This window comes from Ursus maritimus, unplaced genomic scaffold, assembly GCF_017311325.1.
Source record: "Ursus maritimus isolate PB19 unplaced genomic scaffold, ASM1731132v1 scaffold_7, whole genome shotgun sequence".
NCBI lineage: Eukaryota > Metazoa > Chordata > Mammalia > Carnivora > Ursidae > Ursus > Ursus maritimus.
In genome coordinates this window covers 33,652,671-33,678,789 of record NW_024426885.1, presented here as the reverse complement: position 1 = coordinate 33,678,789, position 26,119 = coordinate 33,652,671, and the positions used below count along the sequence as shown (strand labels likewise).

General features: G+C 39.0%; 1 protein-coding gene and 1 long non-coding RNA gene across 5 annotated transcripts in view; one reads left to right on the top strand and one right to left on the bottom strand.

Moving 5' to 3' along the window:
- Window positions 1-559: 559 nt before the first annotated feature.
- On the bottom strand, window positions 560-7,686 carry LOC103667962. Of its 2 annotated transcripts, XR_005833115.1 has the most exons (4): window positions 7,547-7,686; window positions 5,106-5,241; window positions 4,546-4,749; window positions 560-1,987 (listed from the first exon to the last, which is right to left on the bottom strand). It is a non-coding gene; the product is annotated as an uncharacterized LOC103667962 (long non-coding RNA). The 2 variants fall into 2 exon arrangements; XR_569921.2 differs by lacking the exon at window positions 560-1,987 and having other exon boundaries at window positions 4,490-4,749.
- EXOC6 (exocyst complex component 6) overlaps window positions 7,508-26,119 on the top strand; it is a 228,117-nt gene continuing 209,505 nt past the window's right edge. Inside the window, exon 1 of one of the 3 annotated variants that reach the window (XM_040623792.1) lies at window positions 7,508-7,773. In XM_040623792.1, coding sequence (XP_040479726.1) covers window positions 7,580-7,773 — 194 coding nt within the window. In that variant the 5' untranslated portion in view covers window positions 7,508-7,579. Of the gene's footprint in view, window positions 7,774-25,019; window positions 25,156-26,119 lie in introns of those variants that run through there. The other 2 variants (XM_040623793.1, XM_008696251.2) reach the window with 2 other exon arrangements.

Genomic DNA, 26,119 nt, shown 5'->3' with positions numbered 1-26,119 from the left:
TTATTTGGTGTGTGTGTGTACTTCAAATACATATGTAAATGGTTTTCTTTTCTTTTCTTTTTTAACATTCACCGAAACAAAAACAGCATTTTATAACCATGAATAACCCTGTTTCTGGGATGCCATCATTTTCAGCAACCTAAGAAATAAATCACTTTAAAGTTAAATTTAAATTTTTCCTGAAGCTTTAGCCTTTCAAATTTTGTAATTTATGGGACAATTTAAATATAATGTAAATAATTTAAATTGGACAATTTAAAAGCAGCCATATCAGAATCCATATCCATATCTACAGTCAGATAAATGCAAGTTTATTTGCAAGATCCCTAAAAGGAAAATATTATCACTGCCAACAACCTCCCCACCCAAATGAGAAAACTAGACAAGTCCTAGTGTGTTTTAGTTAGGTAACAAAATCTAGTTAAATGGAAACTTAAAGGTTCCTTCTAGTGAACCAGTCTTTTTTTTTTTTTTTTTTAATTTATTTGAGAGAGAGAGAGAAAGAGAGAACACGAGCAGGGGGAGGGGCAGAGGGAGAAGCAGACTCCCTGCTGAGTAAGGAGCCCAACATGGGGTTCCATCCCACGACCCTGAAATCATGACCTGAGTCAAAATCAAGAGTTGGATGCTTAACTGACTGAGCCACCCAGGTGCTCATAACCATTCCTTTTCTAGAAGTTGAAATCCCTATGCTGTATTGACTAAAAGGTCATGATTCATGGAATGTCTAAGACTTTGTGGAAACCTAATCATAATCAGATAGTTAGAGATGTTGGCAATTTAGGACTTGCAGGAATAAATGCGTGAACAAATGTCTGTAATCTAAATTCTTGACCTGGATGTTTTTTCTTAACCCCAACTCATTCCTTACATGTAGGCTCAATCTTCTCACTATTTTAGTTACTGGTTCAGCAAAAACCAGGGAAAACAATAACTCGGTAGTCCCAGTGTTATCCAACTGCATATTGTCTATTGTAAATACTGGTAAACGGTGGTCAATAAATAGTTTTATATTTTTAAAAAAGTGGTATTAAGTGCTATGATGAAGAACAAAACAGGGTGAGGGCTACAAAGGTCCAGGGATGCTGTTTTGCAGAGTGGCCAGGAAGTAAATGTCAGCTATTATTATTATTTCATTACATTAGTTACATTTCTAAATCCATTTTGCTGAAAGAAGAAAAATAGGACAAGTGAGAGAAGAGAGAGAAAGGGCAAAAGGAAAAAGGGAAGCTAAGTGGGGCAGGAGTGAGGAATAGAGAGTGCATTGAACAGGATAAACAGAAAAAAAACAACAATGAGGAGAAGAAAGAGAAGAAAAAAATAGTTGATGTTATAAGCCGGGAGTGGGAGGGAAGAGGAAGGAAAAGCTAGAATGGAACTCAGAATAATATTACTCTTCAATTGCTCAATGGACTTGAAAGTGTTTAGCTTTGGGATGGGTGAGCCAATGGAGCTTTCAGGACATTGTTCTGAGGGTAGGACTAGCGACATAATTTGCCAGACCCAATGCAAAATGAAAATGCAGGCCCCTTTGTTCGGAAATTATTAAGAATTACAAGATAAAGATGGCAGAGCATTAAGCCAAGAGCGACCACATAGGTCAGATACCAATGAACCAGCCCTGTCTAAGAGCTTAGCACACAGCCTGGCACACAGCAAGCATTCAGTAAAAACGGTTGTTGAATGAACAGAACCAGAGGCTAATTACTTTTGAACTTCTCTGAGGACTGGCCCATATTTCAGAAAAACTGACTTTATTTGGCTCCAATTTCAAATTTCCTTCTATTGTTCTCCACCATGGCGTCCAGATCTTTATGGAACAACAGACTCCTGGACGTGGTTTTTGCAGCAGGAATCCCCCCGAGGCCTGACTAGGCTTGGTTCATATCCTCTTGCACTTACAGAGTGTGGCCACTTGAGGTCACTGCACCAACAAGGCAGAAGTTGAAGGGCTGCCCCCGTCAAGATGGCCCCAAACACTGAGTGGCTAAAAGGCACCAGGAAAGGTTAGTTATTAAAGCCAATGTAAGGTTGCCCGGGTGGCTCAATTGATGAAGTGAAGGCCTTCAGCTTGGGTCATGATCCTGGAGTCCCAGGATCACCTCCTGCATCAGGCTCCCCGCTTAGCGGGGAATCTGCTTCTCCCTCTGACCCTCTCCCCTCTCCCCTCTCATGTTCTCACTCTCTAATCTTAAAAAAAAACAAAAAAACCCAAAAAACCCAATGTGTAAAGACTGCCTCTCCTTTACATTTTGATACAGTTCTACAGTTACATTAAGTAGGACTTTCAAACTCCTTAGGAAACATCTGAATGATGTTAGCCAAGCCCTGAGAAGGTGAAGATCAGGAAGTCAGCTCTGGGGTTCCCAGGAGTAGGGACAGAGTCATTCTGTAGAGATGTACCCTTCCTTATGAAACATGGTTTCACTACATCAAGCTTAACATCAGAAGTATCTGCATGTGGATCATTCACTTAACTATCAACTGGGCTGGACAGCCAACAAAGCAGACATTGTCCCTGTGCCAGGAAGTGGAGAGAGACTCAGCAATCTGTTTACCACCACAATATGTGCCTCAAAGGAGGAGCACTGCCTCCAAAGACAACAAAGAAGCACTTGACTTCTCCGAGATCCAGAGGGATCACTTAAGTGGATCTGGAACCAAGAGTCTAACCTAAGGACATGCTCCCATTTCCTCCTCTATAGCAGGAAACAAATTTCAGGCAGTTTCCACCTATCAGGCATTCAAAAAAATGAAATTCAGGCTCAGAAAATCCTGATATAAAAGGAGGATACTTGGTTAATGATTACAAAAAGAACATTTTTGTGTCTGGTTTTTATTTGTATTTTATCAAAGAGGAAGCTAAATTCTGGGCTTCCTGGTTTAAAAATAAATGTCTGATAGTCCTGGTCTCTAATGCTAATGTTGATTGAGCTCTGGGCTAGACATTATGCAAATATTATCTCTAATCCCCACACAACTTGGTGAGCTAGGAGCTGTTATTGTCTCTAATTCACACTTGAAGAGGCTTAGACAAGTTCACTAGCTCTTTGTGGAGGCCCAACATCTAGTAAAAGATGAGCTGGAATTTGAACCCAAGCAATTTACCAGACCAGCGCAGCTGCATTCTACAGCCTCCTTCTGAGGGAGGAGCTTTGCCAAGATTGGTTGTTGAGTCTGCAGACAAGTGCCTCAAAGTAGAAGTCATTAACGCCTGAGAGCATATTTACAGGTTAAATCCTACTTTGATGGATGCATTCCTACACAGAATGTATCGCCTGTCCTGCCAGTCTTCCTGGTTTACCTTTCTCCTCCCAGTAGTCCTGAAGTGAGATTTTGAGTGGATCTGTGGAAGTCAAAATCCACTGGCTGAAAAATAACCCAGTATGCATGTGCAGTCTGCCTGTGTGTGCCGACAATCATCCAACCTCCTTAGACCAGACTGGTTAAATTATCTATCCCATGGATAGAACAACACTGGAACATGCTTCTTGGCTGACTTTTTTTATTAATGGGAGAAACAGGAACTGGTTAACAGCTCCATCTTCTTCAGCTCACTAGCTGTGTGGCCTTGGACGAGTGACTTAATTTCTTTTTCTTTTTTAAAGATTTTTTATTTATTTATTTTTGAGAGTGAGCAAGAGAGAGAGCACATGAACAGGGTGGGGAAGGGCTGAGGAGAAGCAGACTCCCCACTGAGCAGGGAGCCTGACATGGGACTGGGACCCTGGGATCATGACCTGAGGCAAAGGCAGATGCTTTTCCCACCGAGCCCACCCCAGGCGCCAGACAAGTGCCTTAATTTCTGTAAGTCTGTTTCCTCATATTAAACTGGAGATAGTGAAAGTACCCCCATAGGTTTAAATTAAATTTCAATAAAATTAGTATTAATTAAATTCCCAGTTAAATTACTGATTAAGTTAGTAAAGATTAAATTAGATGATATAAAGGGCTTAGCAAGTAGTGCTCAATATATAGCTATTATGGTTTTTATTTTGGCCTATAGCTGAAATTCTTTATATTTTAGAAATGTATCACTTAGAATAGAATTAGAATAGGCATTTTTTGCACATTTATGTATTATATCTGTGTCTGAAGTTAAAATTTGTATAGTTATCTAGAACATTTAGCTTTAAATTCTTAGCAAAAAACTTCAGGTGCTAACAGAACTGTCAGCAGTCACAAAGGGAAGCAGCAAAAGCTGTTTCAGAAGGAGAAGTGGTATATGGACTTCCTTCTGTCTTGACTTGAATTGAGGGGAAGATACTGCTGCTTATGTTGAAGTAATCTCTATGGGCAGGTGTTGAAACAGGCCTGGAGTGAGGAGTGCCAAAACGGGGCTGGCTTCCCAGAATAGGGGCTGGGTTTGGGTAGATGATGTCAGCATTGGTGAAGAGATGAGGAGAAGGTCTTGGGTAATGAATGGTCAGAAAAGGAATTTTCCATCAGGAAACAGTCGCCAAATAAGAAGGCAGCCTATACCACTTGCCCTGCTCTCTTCACCTTGCTTTATTCTTCAGAATAATGAATTCTAGCCATGCATACCGACTGAGCTAGGATGGTCTGCCATTTCCTGCGGAGGGAACTGGCTTCCTCTTCTCTTTGTAGGAAGATATAATATTTGTCTTCATTTTATATATTTTGGTTTCAGGCTCAATTTTCAAAAGGTTTATTTTCTTCTCTCAAGAGCCGAACCTGCAATTCTTATCTGCTAACACCAGGTGCCTCAATCCTTGTAGATGCAGTCAGCTAAGAAAAAAATTCAGTTTTTTACTACTCAATGGAAACCATGACATGAAGAGCCCAAACAATGGGGTCCAGGTACTGGGGTTTGGCTTGATTTAAGGAGAAAATTCAACATATAAAAACAAAGTCCATAAATACTGTTTCTTGCGTTGAAGCCCTTGATACAAGTGGGCTTCATGGAATTTGAGGTACACATTGTTATTAGTACAGATTTCTATTAAGGCAACTGAATACAGCCATATAAAATGTTACATTGATGTCAATATGTAAAGAGCAAATTTGAAAAAATGAACTTTTTACAATTTGGTAATTGTTCTAATTCCAAATTTTTACCAATCACAGATTAATCAAACTCCTACCTTATGCTCAGACCTGTTTGGCATGCTCCTTTCTAACTCATCCTGAATTGTTTCCAGTTACTCCAGAGCTTCAGTATTGTCTGGTTTCAAAACCTCTCCAGCTTTCTCTTAGCCACATGCAGAACTCCATGGGGAACTATAGGAAATGGCAAAATTAAAAAAAAAAAACAACAACTCAACTCTGAACTTAAGGTCTTTAACATAGTGTGACAGTGCTGGTGGCCTTGGGAAGAGACTTTTTTGTTTTGCATATTCTTGTAGTGTGAGAAAGCAGAATTTTCCAGAGAATATCTGGATTCTTCTGTACCATTGAGACAGTGGAAACAGGCTTGTGATGGGGTTTCTTGGTAGAATGCGCAGTTGGATGTAGCAGAACTTCTTTAATCTTCCAATCCAGTAATGTACTAAGGTCAGTTGCATTTTGATTCCCTGGGGGCCAAGTGTACAAAAACAAACAAAACTCACAGATGTATGAAAAGGAGCTAATCAAAATAACAGCACACTATTAAAACAGTTGGTAGTAGAGTGGACAAATGTGCTAAATTGAATCTAGAGTTAGCAGAAAAGGCTGTGATTAGATAAGGGAACTTTTCTGAAGGAGATATATTTGAGTTGAATTTTCCAGGGAGGACAGAAATTTCAGGTTAATGGAAAGGAGGGCATTTATATTTGTTAGTAATGTTTATTGGGTCTTTACTATATGTGGCAGGCAGAATAATGGCTCCCCAAAGAGTTCTGTGTCTTAATCCCTGAAACCTGTAAATATGTCATACATCACAAAAGGGATGTTGCAGAGTGATTAAGTTTAAGACCTTAAAATGGAAGATTATTCAGGATTATATGGTTGGGTTCAAACTAATCACAGGGGTCATTAAGAGAAGAGAATCTTTGATGGCCTACGTCAGAGTCAGAGAGAGGTGACTACAGAAGAATGGTCAGAAAGATGCAATGTTGCTGCTTTAAAGACTAAGGAAGGGGGCCATGAGCCATGAAATCTGGATAACCTCTATAAGCTGGAAAAGGTAAGGAAATGAAATTTCTGGAAAGAAACACAGTCATGCTGACACCTTGATTTTAGCCCAGTGAGACCCTTGTTGGACTTCTACAGAACTGTAAGATAATAAATTTGAGTGTTTTAAGGCACTAAGTTTATGTGGTAATTTGTTACAGCAACAATAGCAAACTAATATAATATGAGGTAGGGATAGGAGGTAGATACAATTGTGGTCATTTACAGATGGGGAAATTCAAATAGATAGTAGGTTCTTGTTCAGTGTCACTCAGCCCTGAAGTGAGGGAGCAGGGAATTAAATTGAGGATACTAGTCTTCAGAGCTCGTGCAGTACCACCTCCCAGGAATTTTTGTGGGGAGGAGAATGGAGGTAAGCTTCTAGTAAAAGCTCACTGAAGAGGGTAAGTGACACAACTGGATAGTAAAGAGCTTGGTTCACTCAAAGGGGAGTTCAGAACCTTGGGTTAATGGGGACAGGAAAACAGTTGTCCCACCACAGGGTTAGGTTTGCACTCCCTGGTTATCTTCCTCAGTCACTGCTTTGGTCATGACAAACTGGTTTATTCGGTGTCCCACAAGTCATTAAACACGACTCTTCTACACTAGTACTTTGCGGAAGCCACCCACCTCTTTCCCATCTCTCTGATGCCTGCCCCTCTCAAGAGCTTCCACCCCTCCTCGTCCCAGCTACAACCACTGGAAGGCACTGGGTTCAAGGATTTCAAGGCCTAAGGCATGAAGTCATGCATTGCTCTGGACCTCTCAATATCTTTGCCATAAAGTGTCATAGTTTTTCGTCATTTAATTTTCCTGGTGCTTGTGACTTATTTACAAGGTGACTGGCCACTGAGAACTTTCTGCAGGCAGAGACATGAATGCACCCCGAGCGGCAGTCATGGTCGTCAGCTGGGATCTTCTTGGTACATTCCTAAAATAAATCTTACTCCCACACACAATTTTGATTTTCTGGAGTGTACATTTTCTTTTCTCTGATTCTCCGCCTCCCAGTGTACATCAGGCCTCCTTGTTAAATGTTCCCGCAGCTTTTACTACAGGTCGAAGTTGATTATTTAATTGTCGACCTGCCTCATTATTAAGGTATCTCGAGCGTGTTAGCAGAGAGTCTGGCACACAGAATACAAGAATATGTGGTAAAGCCAGGCCAGTCACTACATAGCAAGTAGGGGCAAGTGGAGGGGGAAAGCGAAAAGCTACGCGTCTTCATTCCTCGCCTCGGGCAGCACCCTGCGCTCTGACAGGTGCTGGAGCTGAGACCTGGGTCCGGTCGCGTGTTCGCATGCTGCCTCCCCTCCCACACCCTCCGCGCGCCCCCGCGCTGTTTCTGCGCTCGCCACGCCCCCCTCCCCGCCCCCTCGCGCGCGCGCCTCAGGCCGCTCGTCCCCGCTGTCCGCGCGGCGACGCGCCTCACCGGCTCCTCAGCTTCCAGCCAAGATGGCGGAGAATGGCGATGGTCTGGGCACCGTCCCGGAGCATGAACGGATCTTGCAGGAGATTGAGAGCACCGACACCGCCTGCGTGGGGCCCACCCTCCGGTAAAGCTCTCATCCCTCTGGGACCTCGGACTGCCGCCGCTGGCCGTTCATCAGGAGCCGGGCGGGGTGTCCGCCACCGGCCGCGCGCGGAGCGTACCGACAGGTGGTGCGCGCGGCGGCGGGCGGGGACGTTCCGGGTCGGCGGGCAGAGACCTGGGCCGGACCCGGGCGGGGAGGGGCGGAACGGGCGGCTGCACCTGCCGGCACGGCCGGCCTCAGCCCCGGGAGCTGTCACCGCGCGGCCGGTGGGTGTGGCCGCCGCGGCCCCTCTGACCCCGGGATCTGCGGCGCCGCCCGGCCCTGGCGGCCTGGGGTCCCGAGGACGCGCCTTGGGCCTCCCGGGCTCCCAGCTGGGCTGAGGGCGGCTGTGCTGGGGCGAAGGTTAACTGCCAGCAGCCGGCGTGACTGAGATGCCGAGGCACCCGCAGGTGGAAACCCTGGCGCGCAGGGCTGCAGCTGGCGTGGGAGAATTGAAATTGAGCGGGAGTCGCCGGCACCATTATCCCCCAGCGCGGCCGGAGTGGGTTAGAAGGGAACGTGGGCTGGCGGGGAGGAGCTGATGCTCAGGAGCGCGCTAGTGTGACCGAGCGCTCGCTCGGTGCGCCTTCTGGAGTCAGGGAAGCTTTTCCTCACTTAGAACGTTTCATTAATTTTGCATTAACTTTCCCGTTTATTTAAAAAAAATTCCACCCTTTAAAAATAGTACTAGGTAATGAATATTCCAGACTGAATACCTACCGCCCTAATAATAGAATTTTAGCCGGGCACTGGTGTGATCCATTAGATTAGGTTAAGCATTCTCGTCAAGAATAAGTGCCTTTTAAGGGCGCCTGGCTGGCTCAATGGGAAGAGCATGCAACTTTCGATCTCCGTTTCATGAGTTCGAGCCCTCTGCTGGGTGTAGAGATTATTTACAAATAAATAAATAAACTTCAAAAAGTGCCTTTTAAATATAAGGTTTTAGCTTTCATAATGATGATAATGAAATCATTCACGTATGGAAGTTAGGAGTGATTGTGTTTAACATTATAATTCTCTTCAGGAAACACTTAGAAATGAAGTGCTGTATGTTTTGTGGACCTGTGGATGTTGTATCAAGTGAAGCTATTTCAAATTATAATGTAAATCCACCTTGCCCTGAGAGTCTGGACTGTTTTGCCCTGGTCCTACCGCTGGCAAAGTCTGCAGTCATGGACAAAATCATTTAAGTTCTTTGAACTTCAGTTTTCTTACTCCTGTGCTTGGGTAGGGGGTGGGTATTTAGATGCCCGGGACATTAGAGACCTTGCCTATTTGTTCACTACTGTATCCCTAACACCAAGCGTGTGGTAGGCACCTGATAAATGTTTTTGTCACATGAAGTTCTTGCTGTGATATGATAAGCGTAATTAGTACATTTCCCTAATTTTCCAGCATAATGATTTCTTTTCATAAAACGCTATACATTTGGTAACAAAAGTAGAAAACATAGATTAAAAGGAAGCTTTGTTTTCCTCACTGCTTGGTGAACAGTATGTGGTATAATTATCAGAACAGCCAATTTTTGAAAATAGTATGGGTTATGAGGGAGATACTTCCTCTTGGGAAAAAAATGCTAGGCACTATCTTTGAAAAGAGATGAAATTAACTTAGAAGAAAGTTTTGAAATATATTGAAAGACTTTTGTGACACAAATAGAGTATATGTGTTCACAGTGTTATTCTGTTCTCTTTTGCTGGGCAATTGTGTCACCTCCTCACTTTGTTGAAACCTACGCTGTTTTCTTTGGCCAACTCCAGTGACTCATACTTATCCTATATATATATATATATATATATACACACACACACACACACACATACTTGTCATCTCATTTACAAGCTGACTCTCTACACACACATAGAAGGCACTGCTAGCAGACCTTTCTCTTGAATAGTGTTTAAGCTTTTACTGTTTTTTTACCTGCGTTTCACTGTTAATATTAAAATTTTAAAAATCCTTTTTATCGGAAGATAAAAAGTAGAATAGTGAAATGAACCATCATGAAGCCATTATCTTGCTTCAGTTCAACCCCCAGCCAGTGCCATTCGATCTGCTCCCCTATCCATTCTCCCTCACCCTGCATTATTTTGAAGCAAATCCTGGACATCAATTTATCTGTAAATATTTTGGTATTAAGATTAATTTTTGTGGGGTGCCTGGGTGGTTCAGTTGGTTATGCGTCTGCCTTTGGCCCAGGTCATGGTCCTGGGGTCCTGGGATCAGGCCCAGCGTCAGGCTCCCTGCTCAGCGGGGAGCCTGCTTCTCTCTCTCCCTCTGCCTCTTCCCTCTGCTCACGCTCTCTCTCTCAAATAAATAAATCTTTAAAAAAGATTAATGTTTGTTACTTCCGAATTATCTTTTAGTTGGCCTGTTGGCTTACAATGTTGTTACTATTCTTTTTTTTTTTTTCTCAGTGGAAGACTTTTTTAGCCTCATCTTTTCCTGATTTACTTTTTATTCCTGATGATTAAATGAGAAGCATGTTACACACTTTTCACAGGGGCTGGCATACAATATGGTTCTTTGACCACAGTGGAATTAGTTTAGAAGTCAGTAATAGAAAACCGGAGAATACCCAAATATTTGGGCACTGAATAATGCACATCTAAATAACCCTTGGGTGAAAGAAGAAACCAAAAGAGAAATTAGAAAGTGTTTTTGAACTGAATAAAATGAAAACACGTTAGAATTTGTGGGGCACAGCTAAAATAATACTTAGAGATTTATAATGCTAACCTTCTCTACTGGGAAGGAATGGTTCCAAATTAATGACCTCAGCTTCTAACTTAGAAACAAGGAAAAGAAGAACAAATGAAATCCATAAGAGCCAAAGAAAGAAGCTGGTAAAGATTGGAGTGGAAATCAATAAAATAGAAAATAGAAAAACAGAAAGTCAGTGAAATGAAAACCTGGTTCTTTTGTAAAATTGGTAAACCTCTAAGAGAAGCAAAGGGAGAAGATGCCAATTACCAGGAACTACCAATTCCTGATACCGTATCAGAATGAGAGAGGTAACATCACTACAGATTCTACAGACATTAAAGGAGTATTAGGAATAATTTCATGCCAATACATTTGACAACTTAGAAGAAATGGACAAATTCCTTGAAAGATGCAAACTATCAAAGAAGATAATTTCTCCAAATTGGTCTTTAGGTTTGGACAATCTCAGTCAGAATCCCAGCAGAAGTTTTTTTGTAGAAATCGACAAGCTAATTCAAAAGTTCACATGGAAATGTATAGGACCTAGAAGAGTCAAACTGACTTGGGAAAAGATGAACAGAGCTGGAGGACTTACACTACCTGTGTTTAAGGTTTATTTCTAAAGCTATGGTAACCAAGCCAGTGTGGTACTAGCATCAAGATTAACAAATACATCAGTGAAACTGAATAAGAGAGTCCATAAATAGATTCACACATATGGTCAATTAATTTTTGACAGAAGTATAAAGGCAGTTCATTAGAAAAGGATAATCTTTTTAAATAATGGTGAAACAGTTGGATATCCATATGCAAAATAATGAACTTTGATCCATACTCTATATTTAAAAAGTAACCCAAAGTGGATCATAAACCTAAATATAAAATGCAAAACTAGGGATGCCTGGGTGGCTCAGTCAGTTGAGCGTCTGCCTTTGGCTCAGGTCATGATTCCAGGGTCCTAGGATTGAGTTCTGCATTGGGCTCTTTGCTTAGCTGGGAGCCTGCTTCTCCCTCTGCCTACTCTGCCTGCAGCTCTCCCTGCTTGTGCTTGCTCTCTCTGACAAATAAATAAAATCTTTAAAAAATGATAATAAAATGGAAAACTAAAACTCTTAGAAACCATAGGAAAAAATCTTTGTGACTTTGGTTAGGCAACGATTACTAATATACTATTCCAAAAGCATAATCCATAAAAGAAAAAAAAGTAAATTAGACGTCAACATTGAGAACACATGGTCTTGAAAGATACTATTAAGGGAATGAAAAGCCACAGACAGGTAGAAGATACCTGAAAATCACATATCTCAAAAAAGTGTCCAAATTGTATAAAAGAAGTCTTTAAGACTAGGTAAGAAAGCAAACAATCCTATTAAAAAATGGGTAAATGATTTAAATAGAGACTTCACAAAAGAAGGTACACACAGGGCAAATAAACACATGAAAAGATGGTTAACAACATTAGTCATTAGAAAAATGTAAACTAAAACTACAACATTGAATCATGCTTTTGGAATGTCTAAAATTAAAAAGACTGACCATACTATGTATTGGTGAGGTGGAACAACTGGCACTCGTGCTGCTCTGGGAATTTCATAGTGTCATTTATCAGGTTGGAGAAGTTCCCTTCTATTCCCAGTTCAATGTTTTTATTATGAAAGAGTNNTCAGTATTTCAGATGCTTTTTCTGCATCTATTGAGATGATCATGTGGTTTTTAATGCCTTATTGTATTTATGTGGTATATTGCATTAATTGTGAGGTATAAACCAACCTTGCATTTGTGGGGATAAATCCCACTTGGTCATAGTGTATAATCCTTTTTATATGTTGCTGGATTCTATTTGCTAGTATTTTGTTTAGAATTTTTGCATGTGTAGTCACAAGAGATATTGGTCTATTATTTTCTGGCGATGTCTTTGGCTTTGGTATGTGAATAATAGTACCTCATAGAGTGAGTTGGTTATTGAGATGACCATGTGGGCTTTTTTTCCCCTTTGTTTTAGTCATGTGATGTGGTACGTTGATTTTTTTTTTTTTTAAACTGTTGAATCTCTCTTGTATTCCTGGGATAAATCCTGTTTGGTCATGGTATATAATCCTTTTACTACATTGTAAGATTTGGTTTGTTAGTATTTTGTTGAGCATTTTTGCATCTATATTCATAAGAAATAGAAGTCTGTAGTTTTCTTTTTGATGTCTTTATCTGGCTTTGTTATTAGAGTGATGCTGGTCTCATAGAGTAAGTTAGGGAATATCCCTTCTCTTACACTTTTTGGAAGAGTTTGTGAAGGATTAGTGTTAATTCTTAAAATATTTGGTGGCATCCATCAGTGAAGTCATCTAGCATTTCTTTGATGAGAGGTTTTTTGTTACTGATTCAATCTCTTGTAGAAATCTGTTCAATTTTCTAGTCTTTCTGAGTCAGTTTTGGTAGTTTGTATCTTTTGAGAAGTTTGTCCATTTCTTCTAGGTTATCAAAATTGTTAGCATGCAATTGTTCATAGCATTCCCTTATAACCCTTTTTATTTCTGTAAGGTCAGTAGTAATGACCTCTCTTTCATTCTTGATTTTGGTAATTTGAGTCTCTCTTTTTTCTCTTGGTCAATCTAGCTAAAGATTTGTCCGTTTCATTGATCTTTTCAAAAAACCAAGTAACTCTTGGTTTTATTGATTTTTGTCTGTTGTTTTCTAATTATTTCATTTGTGTCTAGTCTTTATTATTTCCTTTCTTCTGCTTGTTTTGTGTTGGTTTTCTTTTTATTGCTGCCCTATGATGGAAACTTAGGCTCTCGATTTGAGATCTTTGTCATTTTTAAATACAGGCTTTTGCAACTATAAATTTCTCGCTAAGCCCTTCTTTGACTTCCTCCTAAAGTATTTTAAAAATTTCTTTTATGGGATGCCTGGGTGACTCAGGTCACAGTCCTGGGGCCCTGGGATTGAGCCCCATGTCGGGCTCCCTGCTCAGTGGGGAGTCTGCTTCTCCCTCTGCCCTTCTCCCCTGCTTATACTCCCTCTCTCAAGTAAATAAATAAAATCCTTGAAAAAAAATAGTTTCTTTTGTGATTTTTTCTTTGACTCATTGGTTATTTGGAAATGTGTTAATTTCGTGAAATTCTTAAGTGTCCTGTTATTTCTAATTTCATTACATTGTGGTCAGAGATCATAATCTATATAATTTCAGTTCTTTTAACTTTATTGAGGCTTGTTTTATGGCTTAACTATGCTCTATCCTGGAGAATGCTCCATGTGCACTTAAGAAGAGTGTACCCTGCTGTTGGGTGGAATAATTCTATAGATGTCTGTTAGGTCTCTTTAGCTTATAGTTGTTCAAGTCTTCCTTTTTGATGTTCTGTTTCCTTCTATCCATTATTAAATATAATGGATAGTTTTTGCTTCATGTTATTTTGGGCCTTGTTGTCAGTATGCTCTCTATGTGTATACTTGTTATATATTCCTGGTTGATAGATATTTTACCATTGTAAAATATTCTTCTTTATCTGTAGACTTGTTTTAAGATCTGTTTTGTCTGATATTAGTATAGCCACTCTAGCATTTTTATGGTTGCTTTTTGCATGATATGTCTTTTTCTGTCCTTTTACTTTCAGCCTGTTTTTATATTTGAATCTAAAGATTGCCTCCTACAGATAGCATATTGTTGGCTCTTGTTTGTTGTCCAGTTTGACAGTCTGCTTTTTTCTTTTTTTAAGATTTTATTTATTTATTTGAGAGAGAGAGAGAAATCACAAGTGGGGGGCAGAGGGAGAGTGAGAAGCAGACTCCCTGCTGATCAGGGAGTCCAACTCAGGGCCCAATCCCAGAATCCTGAGATCATGATCTGAGCTGAAGGTAGACGCTTGACTGACTGAGCCACCCAGGCACACCAGCCTTTCTTAATTTTTTAAAGATTTATTTATTTTAGAGAGAGCAAATGGGAGAGTGGGGGAAGGGGCAGAGGGATAGAATCTTCACGCAGACTCCCTGCTGAGTGTGGAGCCTGATGTGGGGTTCAATCTCATGACCCATGAGATCACGACCTGAGCCAAAACCAAGAGTCAGACACTTAACCGACTGAGCCACCCAGTTGCCCCAACAGTCTGCGTTTTGGTTCAATTCTTTAATCTCCTTATGGAATTAATATTGTTATTTATATAGTTGGATTTATTTTACTGCCATTTTACTTTTTGTTTTCTCTCTGACACATTTCTTTTTTGCTCCTGTGTTCCCTTTGTAGTACTCTTTTTTATTAAGTATTTTCCAGTATAACATTTTAATTTAATGATTTTTTTCAGTATCTTTTAAAATTATTTCTTTTTGGTGGTTCTCAGAATCGACTTCAGATTTATTCTAACTTAAGTCCAGTGAAATACAGAAACGTTACTACTATATACCTCTATTTTCTCTTACCATTTTTTTTTTAAGTACACCATGGGCAGGTGTACTCCTGCAAGTGTAGCAGGGGGAGGGGCAGAAGGAAAGGGAGAGAGAGAATCTTAAGCAGGCTCCATGCCCAGCATGGAGTCCAGACATGGGGCTGGACCTCATGGCCCTGAGATCTGACCTGAGCTGAAATCAAGAGTCAGATGCTTAACTGACTGAGCCACCCAGGCACCCCTCTTTCCCTTTTTTGTGATATTATTGTTATAGGTCTTATATCTATGTTACAAACCCAACAATACATGTTGTAATTGTTATTTATATAACTTTATGTTTTCTTTTAAGCTGACAAGAATACAGAGTTTGTTACATTAGCTCAGTTATTTTTTGATTGTCTTTTTTTTTGCTGGGTTTTAGGTTGTCATCTTGTGTCATTTTCTTACTCCAATATAGCTTTGCTCCTACATCGCTTTTGTGCTCTTATTGTCAAATATATTATATTTCTATATGTTAGGCCCACAAATAGAATTATGTACATGTTGTTTTATGCAATTGCTTTTTAAGTCAGTTAAGAGAGATGCTATTTATACTGCCTTTTATAATTACATAGTTGTCTTTACTAGTGCTCTTTTGTGTGTGTGTGTGTTTATATTGCCATCTGGGCTCGCTCTTTTGATTGTGAAGAACTTACATTAGTTTTTCTTTTTTTTTTTTTTTTCTTTTAAGGGTTTTGTTTATTTAAGAGAGAGAGAAAGAGAGAACAAGTGGTGGGGAGGGCTAGAGGGAGAGTAAGAAGCAGACTTCCCACTGAGCAGGGAGCCTGACAATGCAGGGCTTGATACCAGGACGCTGAGATCATGACCTGAGCTGAAGGCAGAAGCTTAACCAACTGAGCAACCCAGGTGCCCCTCCATTAGTTTTTCTTGTAAGGCTGGTTTGCTGCTAACTAATTCTCTCAGTTTTTGTTTATTTGAGAATGTCTTTAATTCACTTTCACTTTCGAGGTTTTTTTTTTTTTCAAGATTTTATTTATTTATTTGAGAGTGAGGGAGCACAAGCTGGGGAGAGGGGCAGAGGGAGAAGGAGAAGCACGGGCAGGTAGCCTGATGCAGGACTCAATCCCAGGACCCCGGCATCATGACCTGAGCAGACGCTTAACTGACTAAGCCACCCGAGCCCCATCACCTTCACTTTTGAAGGTTAGTTTTGTTGGATATTAGACTTTTGTTTGACAGTTTTTTCTTTTAGCACTTTGAAGATGTCATCCCACAGTTTTTTTGGCCTCTGTTGTTTCTATTAACTTTATTGGTATAACCTTGTGTGTGATAAGTGTTTTTGCTCTTGCTACTTTCAAGGTGTTCTCTTTGTCTTTCATTACTTTTACTACGATGTGCCTGGGTATGGGTCTGTTTGTGTTTATACTTCTTGGAGTTCGTTGGTTATTTTAGATGTCCAGATTAATGTTTTTGATCCGAGTGGGAATTTTAATCATTATTTCTTCAAATATTCTTCAGATATTTTTTGACATTTTCACCATCATAAAATATTACTGTGGTGCCCCCATCATGTGTATGAGAAATGGTGTCCACATTTCTCTGAAGTGCTGTTCATTTTCTTCATTCTTTTTCCTCTCTGTTCTTTGGATTGTATAATCTCTATTAGTCTGTCTTCAAGAGTCTTTCTTTTGCCAGTTCACATCTAATGTTGAAATCCTCTAATGCCCTTTTCATTTCTGTTATTGACTTTTCAATTCCAGAATTTCCATAAAAATAATTTTTTTTTATCAGTATTTTCTTTTATTAGACAGTGTCATCATTCCTTTGTTTCTTTTTTTTTTCTTTTTCTTTGTACGGGTCACAGTCTTCTATTTCTTTGTTTATCTCATAATTTGTTACTGTTGCTGTTCTTGAAAACTAGAAAGTTTAGATAATATATTGTAGCGACTCTTGATACTGATTCAGCCTCAGCCTGATTCCAGGGGGAGCTCTGGAGCTTGAGTGACATTAGAGTTTGTTTCACTTTGAGTCACGGGGGGCTGCACTTTTACTTCATCTCCAAAAATCTGTCAGTGGCTGCAGGTTGCCCCCAAAGTGTGTGTTGGGTGGCATGACTTTCCAGGCATCACTGGATGGAGTGCCTCCCACTTGCAGGTCTCCAGAGGAGGGTGCAGCTTTGAGTCCTTAGCAGCTCAGAGATGAATGCACCACAGGTAACAGGGATTTACTGCACTTTCCAGCAGCTAGAACACATCCAAGCGGATTGTACTCAATAAATGTTGAAGGAATAAATGATACAACTTTTTCATTTATCTCTTTATTTCACATTTATTCCTGGCTCAATGATTTTTCTAATGGATGAAATTGCCTAATTTTCCTAACCTTGATTTTTGTGTTTTGTTTTTCAAAATTATGATAAAATGTACATAGTATAAAATTTCCCTTTTTAACAACTTGTACAATTCTGTGTCATTAAGTACACTCATAATTGTTCTGCAGGCATCACCAGCATTGGTTTCAGAATGTTTGCATTTTCCACAGGTGAAACTGTGTTCATTAAACACTACCTATTCCCTTTTCCCACCAGTCACTGGCAGCTACTATTCTACTTTCTGTCTCTGTGAATTTCAGTACTCTAGGTACCTCATATATGTGGAATCATACAGTATTTGTCTTTTTTGTGGCTGGCTTATTTCACTTAGCATAATGCCCTCAGGGTTCATCCATGGCATAGTATGTGTCAGAATTTCCTTCCTTTTTAAGGCTGGCTAATACTCTATTGCATGTATACATTATTTTTTGTTTGTCATTAATCAATGGACAGTAGTATTGCTTCCATCTTTTGGTTGTTGTGAACAATGCTGCTATGAACATGGTGTACAAATATGTGTTTGAGTGCAGTGGTGGTTTTTCAGGCCAATCTCTGAGATATGTTCTGATGGCAGGAGGGCTCTCCACCTTTTCTTTCCATGGTTCTCTTTGGTAAACTAGGTGACCGATGATTTAGCTTGTTGCTGTCATGAGCTACCAGCCTCCTTTGAAAAGTATACCACGAAAATCTCCATTGTTTTTAAGAGTGGCTTGTGTTTGAACTTCCCCACACTCTGTTCTAAATTAAGTCACTTACTTTGGGGAGAGCTCTCTGTACTTATCTCCTGCATCTCTCTGTGGGTATAATCTATGAGCCACTTCTCCAAAGTTGGGGGTAGGAACAGTGGCTTGCTTCTCTTAGACATCCTTGTTCTGTTTTTTTTTTTTTTTTTTTTTTTTTAAGATTTTATTTATTTATTTGAGAGAGAGAGCACGAGAGAGAACATAAGCAGGGAGGAGAGGGAGAAGCAGGTTCCCTGTGGGTAGGGAGCTCAATGCGGGCCTTGATCCCAGGACCCTGAGATCATGACCTGAGCCGAAGTTGGACACTTAATGGACTGAGCCACCCAGGCACCCTTAGACATCTTTGTTTTAAGATCATGACTCTGGTAGGGTAGTAAATTCTTTTCTGCTCAGATTGCCACTCACAGTGGCTTCTGTCCTGTGAGTGAGTTGAGGTGAGGCAGTCAGGATCCTAGTATTCCTGGTTGTTTCATCTGTGGTAGAGTCTCTGTTCTATGACTCTTTCATGGGCCTAAGTGGAGGAAGGGGGACTGGGTAGAAGAAGGGAGCCTCTAGCCTCTTGGCTACACTCACCTGGAACACAAACCTGGTGGGAAGAAGGATGGGAAATGCTGGATGCATGTCCATTTTTTGATCCTGGAATGAAACCTGGGAAGAGAGGAAGCCCTACCTTCTTAGCCATACCCACCCAGGGTGGAGCTTCTGTCATGCTGAGCCGGGGGTTTGGGAGGAAGGATGTGGGCCATGGTTTAAGGGCCACAAACTCTTAGTGTTCTTTTCAAATATTTAGTAGATTTTGTTGAATAAATGTTTCTTCATTTGCTGTATGCTCTTAGGACAAATTCCAGAAACTTCAGATTTTTTTTTTCTGGTTTGTTTTAAATAATTTTTACTAATTATGGTTGTTTCACTAGGAAGCAGCTTTGTGAGCTCTGGAAGCTTCTTGTTGCTTTTAATAGTGGTAAAATTCACAAAACAAAATAAGTCATTTTTAAAGGTATAATTCACTGATATTTAGTACATTCACAAAGTTGTATAATCTCTACCTAATTCCAAAACTTTCTTTATTGCAGAAAGAACCCTGTACCTATTAAGCATTCATTCCTCGCTCCTCTTCTAGTCCCTGGCAACCACTATTTTGCCTTTTGTCTGTGTGGATTTACTTTGGATATTTCCTTTAAATAGAAGCATGTAATATGTGACTTTTTGTGTCTGGCTTCTTTCACTTTAGCATAATGTTTTTGGGATTCATCAGTGTTGTAGCATGTATTAATACTTCTTTCTTTTTTAAGGCTGAATAATATTCCATGGTATGGATATTCCACATTTTGTTTATACATTCATCAGTTGAACATTTGGGTTATTTCTACCTTTGGGATGTTATGAATATGCTGTGAACATTCATGTCCAAGTTTTTGTTTGAATATTGGTTTCAATATTTTTTTGCTATATATCTAAGAATGGAATTTCTGGGTCATATGGTTATTCTGTTTAATTTTTTAAAAAGTCTATTTTATGAAAGTCAATAGTTTGAAGTGCCATGAGGCTCTGATACTGTCTTGCACTGTTGAAAACATGAACTCTGACTTACAGCTTTTAGCAGAGCTTTTTAGGCAAGCATCAGAGTAAAACAAAAACTATCCCGTGATAGAGGTTTAATTGTTATGTTTAATTTATTACTGTAACTAATATCAGAATGGTAAAATTTTCTCTCAGGTACAGTGCATTACTACTTTAAACATTTTGGCTAGTGGAAACATAATAACAGCTAGCAAATTGACTTTTTTTTTTAAGATTTTATTTATTTGTCAGAGCAAGAGAGCACGAGCACGCACACAGAAGTAGGGGAATGGCAGGCAGAGGGAGAAGCAGGCTTCCTGCTGAGCAGGGAGCCCAAGGTGGGGCTCGGTCCCAGGACCCTGGGATCATGACCTGAGCCGAAGGCACCTGCTTAACCAGCTGAGCCATCCAGGCATCCCAACAAATTGACAAATCTTTAGGGACTTCCCATAAAGAGTACAATTTCAGAAATGTTTGTATTATGACACTTTTTACCTATATGTATTTAACATAGGAAGGCTGAACCTCTCTTCGAATTTGACAACTCTTCCAGTGCAAGTTTTACTACAATAGCACAAGAAACAAACCTAATTATTTCTAGCATTTCTCTCTTTATAAATTGAAAGAATAAACAACAGCGGAGTTGCTCTGGGAAGTCTCAAAGACAGTTTTAGGTGTAAAATATATCTTGAAAGTTTTATTTTATTTTTTTCTCTATTTAGGCCTTAAATTTTAGAAGACAAACCAAAGCAGTTACCAGATGTTACCTGAGAAGCAATACTTGGGTACTGATTTAATTTAAAAATTGAAGTATTTAAAAAATAAACATAGATAACTTATTGTAAAGAACCTTAGTTCTTTCATAACTGAGAGGAAACATTTTTGTTTGTTTATTAAATAATTAAGAATATAATAAAGTCCATGTGAAGCATAGAAAATTATTCTGGCAAAAGGGACCCTCTGCTGCTATCTAGGTAGATTACACAGAAGGTAAAGAATAACCTTTCATTTTATAGCAAGTCATTAACCAGTAAACCAAGGAAGCAAGCCCAACAAAATTGAGCAAATGTTGCTAAATTTTAAATACATTTTATAGCTTATTATTAGAATCAGATATTGTAAACTAAGGCAAATACAATTCATTTTCCATGTTTTGCTGTTCTTTATATTCTTTCATGTTCTGAAACAGTTTACTATAGAGCATTGATTCTTTTTTGGGGATCTGTCACGTCAAAATCATTTTCAGGGGTGCTGGTTGGCTTAGTTGGTGGAGTGTGCAACTCTTGATCTTGGGATCATAAGGTAAAGCCCCACACTGGGCACAGAGCTAACTTAAAAAAAACAAAACCATTTTCAAATAACGCTGAGTTTATTTACATTAACATATAATGTGTTCATCATTGGTCTTTTCAAATCAATCAATAGATTTTTTTAAAAATTCTGTTTTTATTTCTAATGTAAATATTGATAGTTATGATCCACATAAATAAAACCTTTTTGGAGTTCTTAATAAATTTTGAGAGTGTAAAGAGACCAAAAAATGGGAGAACTGCTGTAGGACAAAACCACTTTTTCCCTGAAAAATAAAAGCCTGTACATAGTTGTATTTCTCTGTCACTATTGGTCTTAGTGTAATTTCAACCTCTGATAATGATTTAAACTTTTAACCAAAGTAACTATATTTAATTTAAATTTCACATTAAAGCACTGAGGTGGAAGAGGTGGAACATTGTGAACTGTTGTATACAACAAGCATTTTATCAGGCTAGCAAAGCTCATGAGCACACACCTCTCTGCAGACACTGATGCCCCTTTTATACTTTTTTCTGGTAAGGTTTTATGTGTTTATTTATTTGAGAGAGAGAAAGCGGGGGTGGGGAGGAGCAGAGGAAGAGGGGCAAGCAGGTTCTGCACTGAGCGCAGAGCCCAATGCGGAGCTTGAACCCACGACCCCGAGATCACAACCTGAGCCAAAATCAAGAGTCAGATGCTCAACTGACTGAGCCACCTGCGTGCCCCCCTTTATACCTTCTTAAAGTGGCAAAAATGAACATTTTCATTAACATGTCCCCAAAATGTAGCTTCTTTACAGCATATAAAAATAAGCAACAGTTTATAGAGTTAATTATGCTTAGTAATCAGTCTTGTAAAATTCTACTATTTTTAAAAATTAACTAGATAACCAGTGATTATCTCTTAATTTAGTATTGAAGTTTTAAGCTGCCTAAAGATCTTGGAAATCAGTGTCAATACATGTTGTAATAAAAAGTTTGCCAGAGGGGCATCTGGGTGGCTCGGTTGGTTGGGCATCTGCCTTCGGCTCAGGTCATGGTCCTGGGGTCCTGCGATCGAGCCTCGCATTGGGCTTCCTGCTTAGTGGGGAGTGTGCTTTTCCCTCTCCCTCTGTCCTTTGCCCCCATCCCCGCTTGTGCTCTCTCTCACATAAATAAAATCTTAAAAAAAAAAAAAAAGTTTGTCAGAATAATGATTCAACTTAGTTGAGCACAAATTTATATTTTAATCATCTGAAATATTTATATAGGCTAATGTTAGCTTATCTGAAAAGTAAATATGTGTTTAGGAGAAACAAAACCAAGTAGAATTAAATGGCTAGTCAGAGAAAATAAATAGCTTTTTTTCATAAAAGCAAAGTTATCAAACTAGGCTTGTTTGCCAAAGTTGTACTTTAATTATGTGAACTTGTACTTTTAAAATGTTTCCAAGGGGCTCCTGGCTGGCTCAGTCAGTAAAGTATGAGACTCTTGATCTCAGGGTTGTGAGTTCAAGTCCCACTTTGGGCATGGAGCCTACTTAAGAAAAATAAAATTTAAAAAATTAAAAATGTTTCTGAGTTAATTCCTGTAAGAATAGTTTTTTTTTAAAGTCTAGCACATTTAAACTTTTAGAAGTTTAATTTACTTGTTTTCTGGGAATTTGACAAATATTCTATTTATACAAGTACTTATTATTATTAGTTTTTTTACTGGTGAGCCAGTCAGAACAGAGTTCCTTTAACCAATGAGAGGTAAAAGCCTTTCTGAACTGCACATATAAAGCGTTATAGCTTTGTTTCTATGATTTCCCCCCAGGTCAAGAGACGTGAATTGTAGAGATGAAACAAACAAACAAACAAACAAACAAATGTCACTGGTCCAGATACCAAAAACTTGTTCTTAGTGGGCATGAAATTCTTAACTGATGTGAGCTCAAAATAGACAAATAGACAAAAAAGATTACCAAGCCAGAGTGTCTTTTATCTTTTACCCAAGAGATCTCTGTCATCCATGTAGAGGGATCACCAAATAAGTGGTCAAGCCATAAAACCAAATTCTCAGTCATTGTTACCACTTAGGAGTAATAATTTATTGGCCATGCAGTAATTAAAAACCAAACCAAAGGTACAATTTATAGAGAGGAAACACAACGACGACCAGAAAAGCAAGAGTCGGCAAAGTTAAATGTATATTGCCACTTGGGTTTTACTTCTGGGATCTAAGAAAAGAGGTACCTAAGCTTAGGCAGCCGTGAGGTACAATTCTCTGGCAATGCAGTTTCTTGTCTGTGCCAGGCAAATCCACTGGGCATTTTGGTGGAACCTCCAAAACCATTAAAAGGTAGTTTTCAAAAAAGATAAAATCGTGGCCTTTATACAGATATAAAATTAATGGATGCCAAAGGTTTTATTTAATTTGTTAATTAATGAGGGAACTAATGAGCTGTTACAGTGTTTGAAAGACAATGGCAAAAAACCAACATAGGCATTTGGGAATGCTGAAATAGATTTATAACTAGAGACACAGCTGGTCACTATCTGCAGGGCAGTAATCTATTGCATTCCACAGACCAAAATGTCTTGCATTTCTCTGGACAAGAATAATTTGCTTTATTCTCAGTTTTCTACAATTTGTAGAGATTTAAAATAGGCCAGACACTGAAAGGCACAGATCATCTACAAGTATGTGTTAGAGTAATCATTTTCATCCACTTCAAAATCTTTCACAATTTTTTTGCCATTAGTTGAAAACTTTTTTTTTTCATTTTGTCTCTTACTATGCTTACGCTTTTTTTTTCCATGCAAAGTTTTTTTTTTTTTAATTTTTATTTTTTTAGATTTTATTCATTTATTTGAGAGGGAGAGAAAAAGAGAGAGCATGAGGGGGGAAGGGTCAGAGGGAGAAACAGACTCCCCGTTGAGCAGGGAGCCCCACACGGGACCTGATCCCAGAACTCCAGGATCATGACCTGAGCAGAAGGCAGTCGCCTAACCAACTGAGCCACCCAGGCACCCCAAAAGTTTTTTATTTTTATGAAGATGAAATTTATCAATCTTTTTCTTCTGAATTTGAGGCATATGAAAGTTTTCCATAGTACCAGGTTATAGAGGAATCCACTCATGTTTTCTTTTGATACATGTATGGTTTTATTTTTTACTTTAACATTTCTGTTCTTTTTTGAATTGTCTTTGGGTATGGTGTAATGAATGGCTCCAGGTTTTAGCTTCTTTTTTAAGTTTGTTTGTTATTTATGTAATCTCTACACCCAACATGGGGCTCAAACTCACAACCCTGAGATCATGCTTTTCCGACTGAGTTAGCCAGGTGTCCTGGTTTTATCTTTTTTTTATATGGCAGTCCAACTATCCTAAAACCTCTTGTTTAAAAAGCATATTTTTTTCACATTGATTTGAGGTGCTGCTATTATCATTTATGGAATTTTCATATGTGGTGGGTCTTTTGTTTCTTTATTCTGTTCATTGTCCATATGTCTATTCATGTGCTATACCATGCTTTTAATTATAGAGGCTTTATTGTTATATTTGGTAGGGCTAGCTTTACCTCATTGCTCATGTTTTTCAGGGATTTCCTGGTGACTCTACCTTTTTAAAAATTTTTAGAATGTTAATTTATTTTCATTCTTTTGAGTATAGTTGACACATAATCTTACGTTAGTTTAATGTGTACATTTCCATTCAACATTTCTATACTTTATGCCAATGCTTACAGCTACCATCTTTCACCATACAATACTATACAGTACCATTGGATTCACTGTATTCCCGATGTTGTACCTTTCATTCCCGAGACTCATTCATTCCATAACTGGAAGCTGTATTTCCCGCTCTTCTTCATCTATTTTGCTTCTCCTCCTTCCCCCCTTCCCCTCTGGCATCATTAGTTTATTCTGTGTAAGTATAGATCTGATTCTGCTTTTTGTTCGTTTATTTATTTGTTTTTTTAGATTCCACATGTAATTGAAATCATGTGGTATTTTTCTTTCTCTGACTTATTTCACTTAGCATAGTACCCTCTAGTATATAGATCATCTCTTAAGCTATTAGGCAAACTGCACATTAGATCTGCTCTAGAGAGCTTCACATTTTTTGTTTGATTTTCCAAAGTCTAAGGAAGCAGTCTACATCTGCATTCTTTAATCTGCTTCAAGGATTTTCAATTAAAATTTATTTAGCAATTCAATTTGTTATTCTAGAGGACAAATACAATTTTGTATGTGTTGGATGTTTCAATTTCTCATCTTTTGCATTTTACCAAGTAGCACAGAAGTCAACAGGAAGAGACATCTCTGGTCAGGAGTGTAAAAACAGGAAGGAGGAAGTCTATTGCAAATCTGTGTTAGCTGATTATCAATTCACGTTTCACTATGGAGGATGTCCATTAGCGATTATCATTGTACTTTGTTGTTACCCAGAATTAGCGGTAAGTGTTAATGCCAGTGTTCTAGAATGTCAACCCTAGTTATAGGAAGTAATGCTAACCAATGAACTCTACTAGGCTCTTTCCTATGCATGGGAACAGGATACTGTTAGTGAGAACAAGTCACAGAAATTGCATATAGAGGAAGACAAGGCAAGTAAAATTCAACATAAAAAATACAGGAATATCACCCTGTATTTTTTGCCTTTGCAAAGCCTGATGCTTTGACAGGTTGTATGGCCTTTTAAGATATGATTGTATCCTTTTTTTTATGACTTTTAAATGACTCTGTCATTTAAAAAATTGTTTGACAGAATGTCTTCAATTGAATTAGAGGAAGCACCTGGGCATTATTTTGTAAAGCATGCTAAGAGTACATGTGGCAGACTAGCTGAAATATTTCATGGGAGATAACACAGAAGGTGAACATTTTTAAATAAATCTTTTTCACTATTCTGTGATGAAAGAAATTGGATTCTGGGTTTATATACTTTTTTTCCTTCTGGAGTTGCTAGAAACTCACTCTCGATATTCAGGATACCTACTTGGTTTAGCTACCTAAGAGTGTTTTTTTTTTTTAAGATTTTATTTATTTGTTAGAGAGATAGTGTGAGTTGTGGGAAGGAGAGGGAGAGAGAATCTGAGGCAGACTCTGCGCTGAGTGCAGAGTCCGACGTGGGGCTTGATCTCATGATGGCGAGATCATGACCTAAACCTAAACCAGGAGTGGGTTGCTTAACTGACTGAGCCATCCAGGCACCCCTCCCCCCAGCAGTGTATTTTAAGATACTTAGCATATCCTGAATTCTTTACTTAGCTGTACAATGTTGTGGATGTTTTGGAAAAAATAAAAAGTATGGTGTAAAAGCTAGACGGCGGCTGCTGCTGCTGTTGCTGCTTCTGCTTCTGTTTCTGTTTCTCCTCCTTTTCCTTCTTCTCTTCCTCCTCCCTCCACCCCTGGTTGACA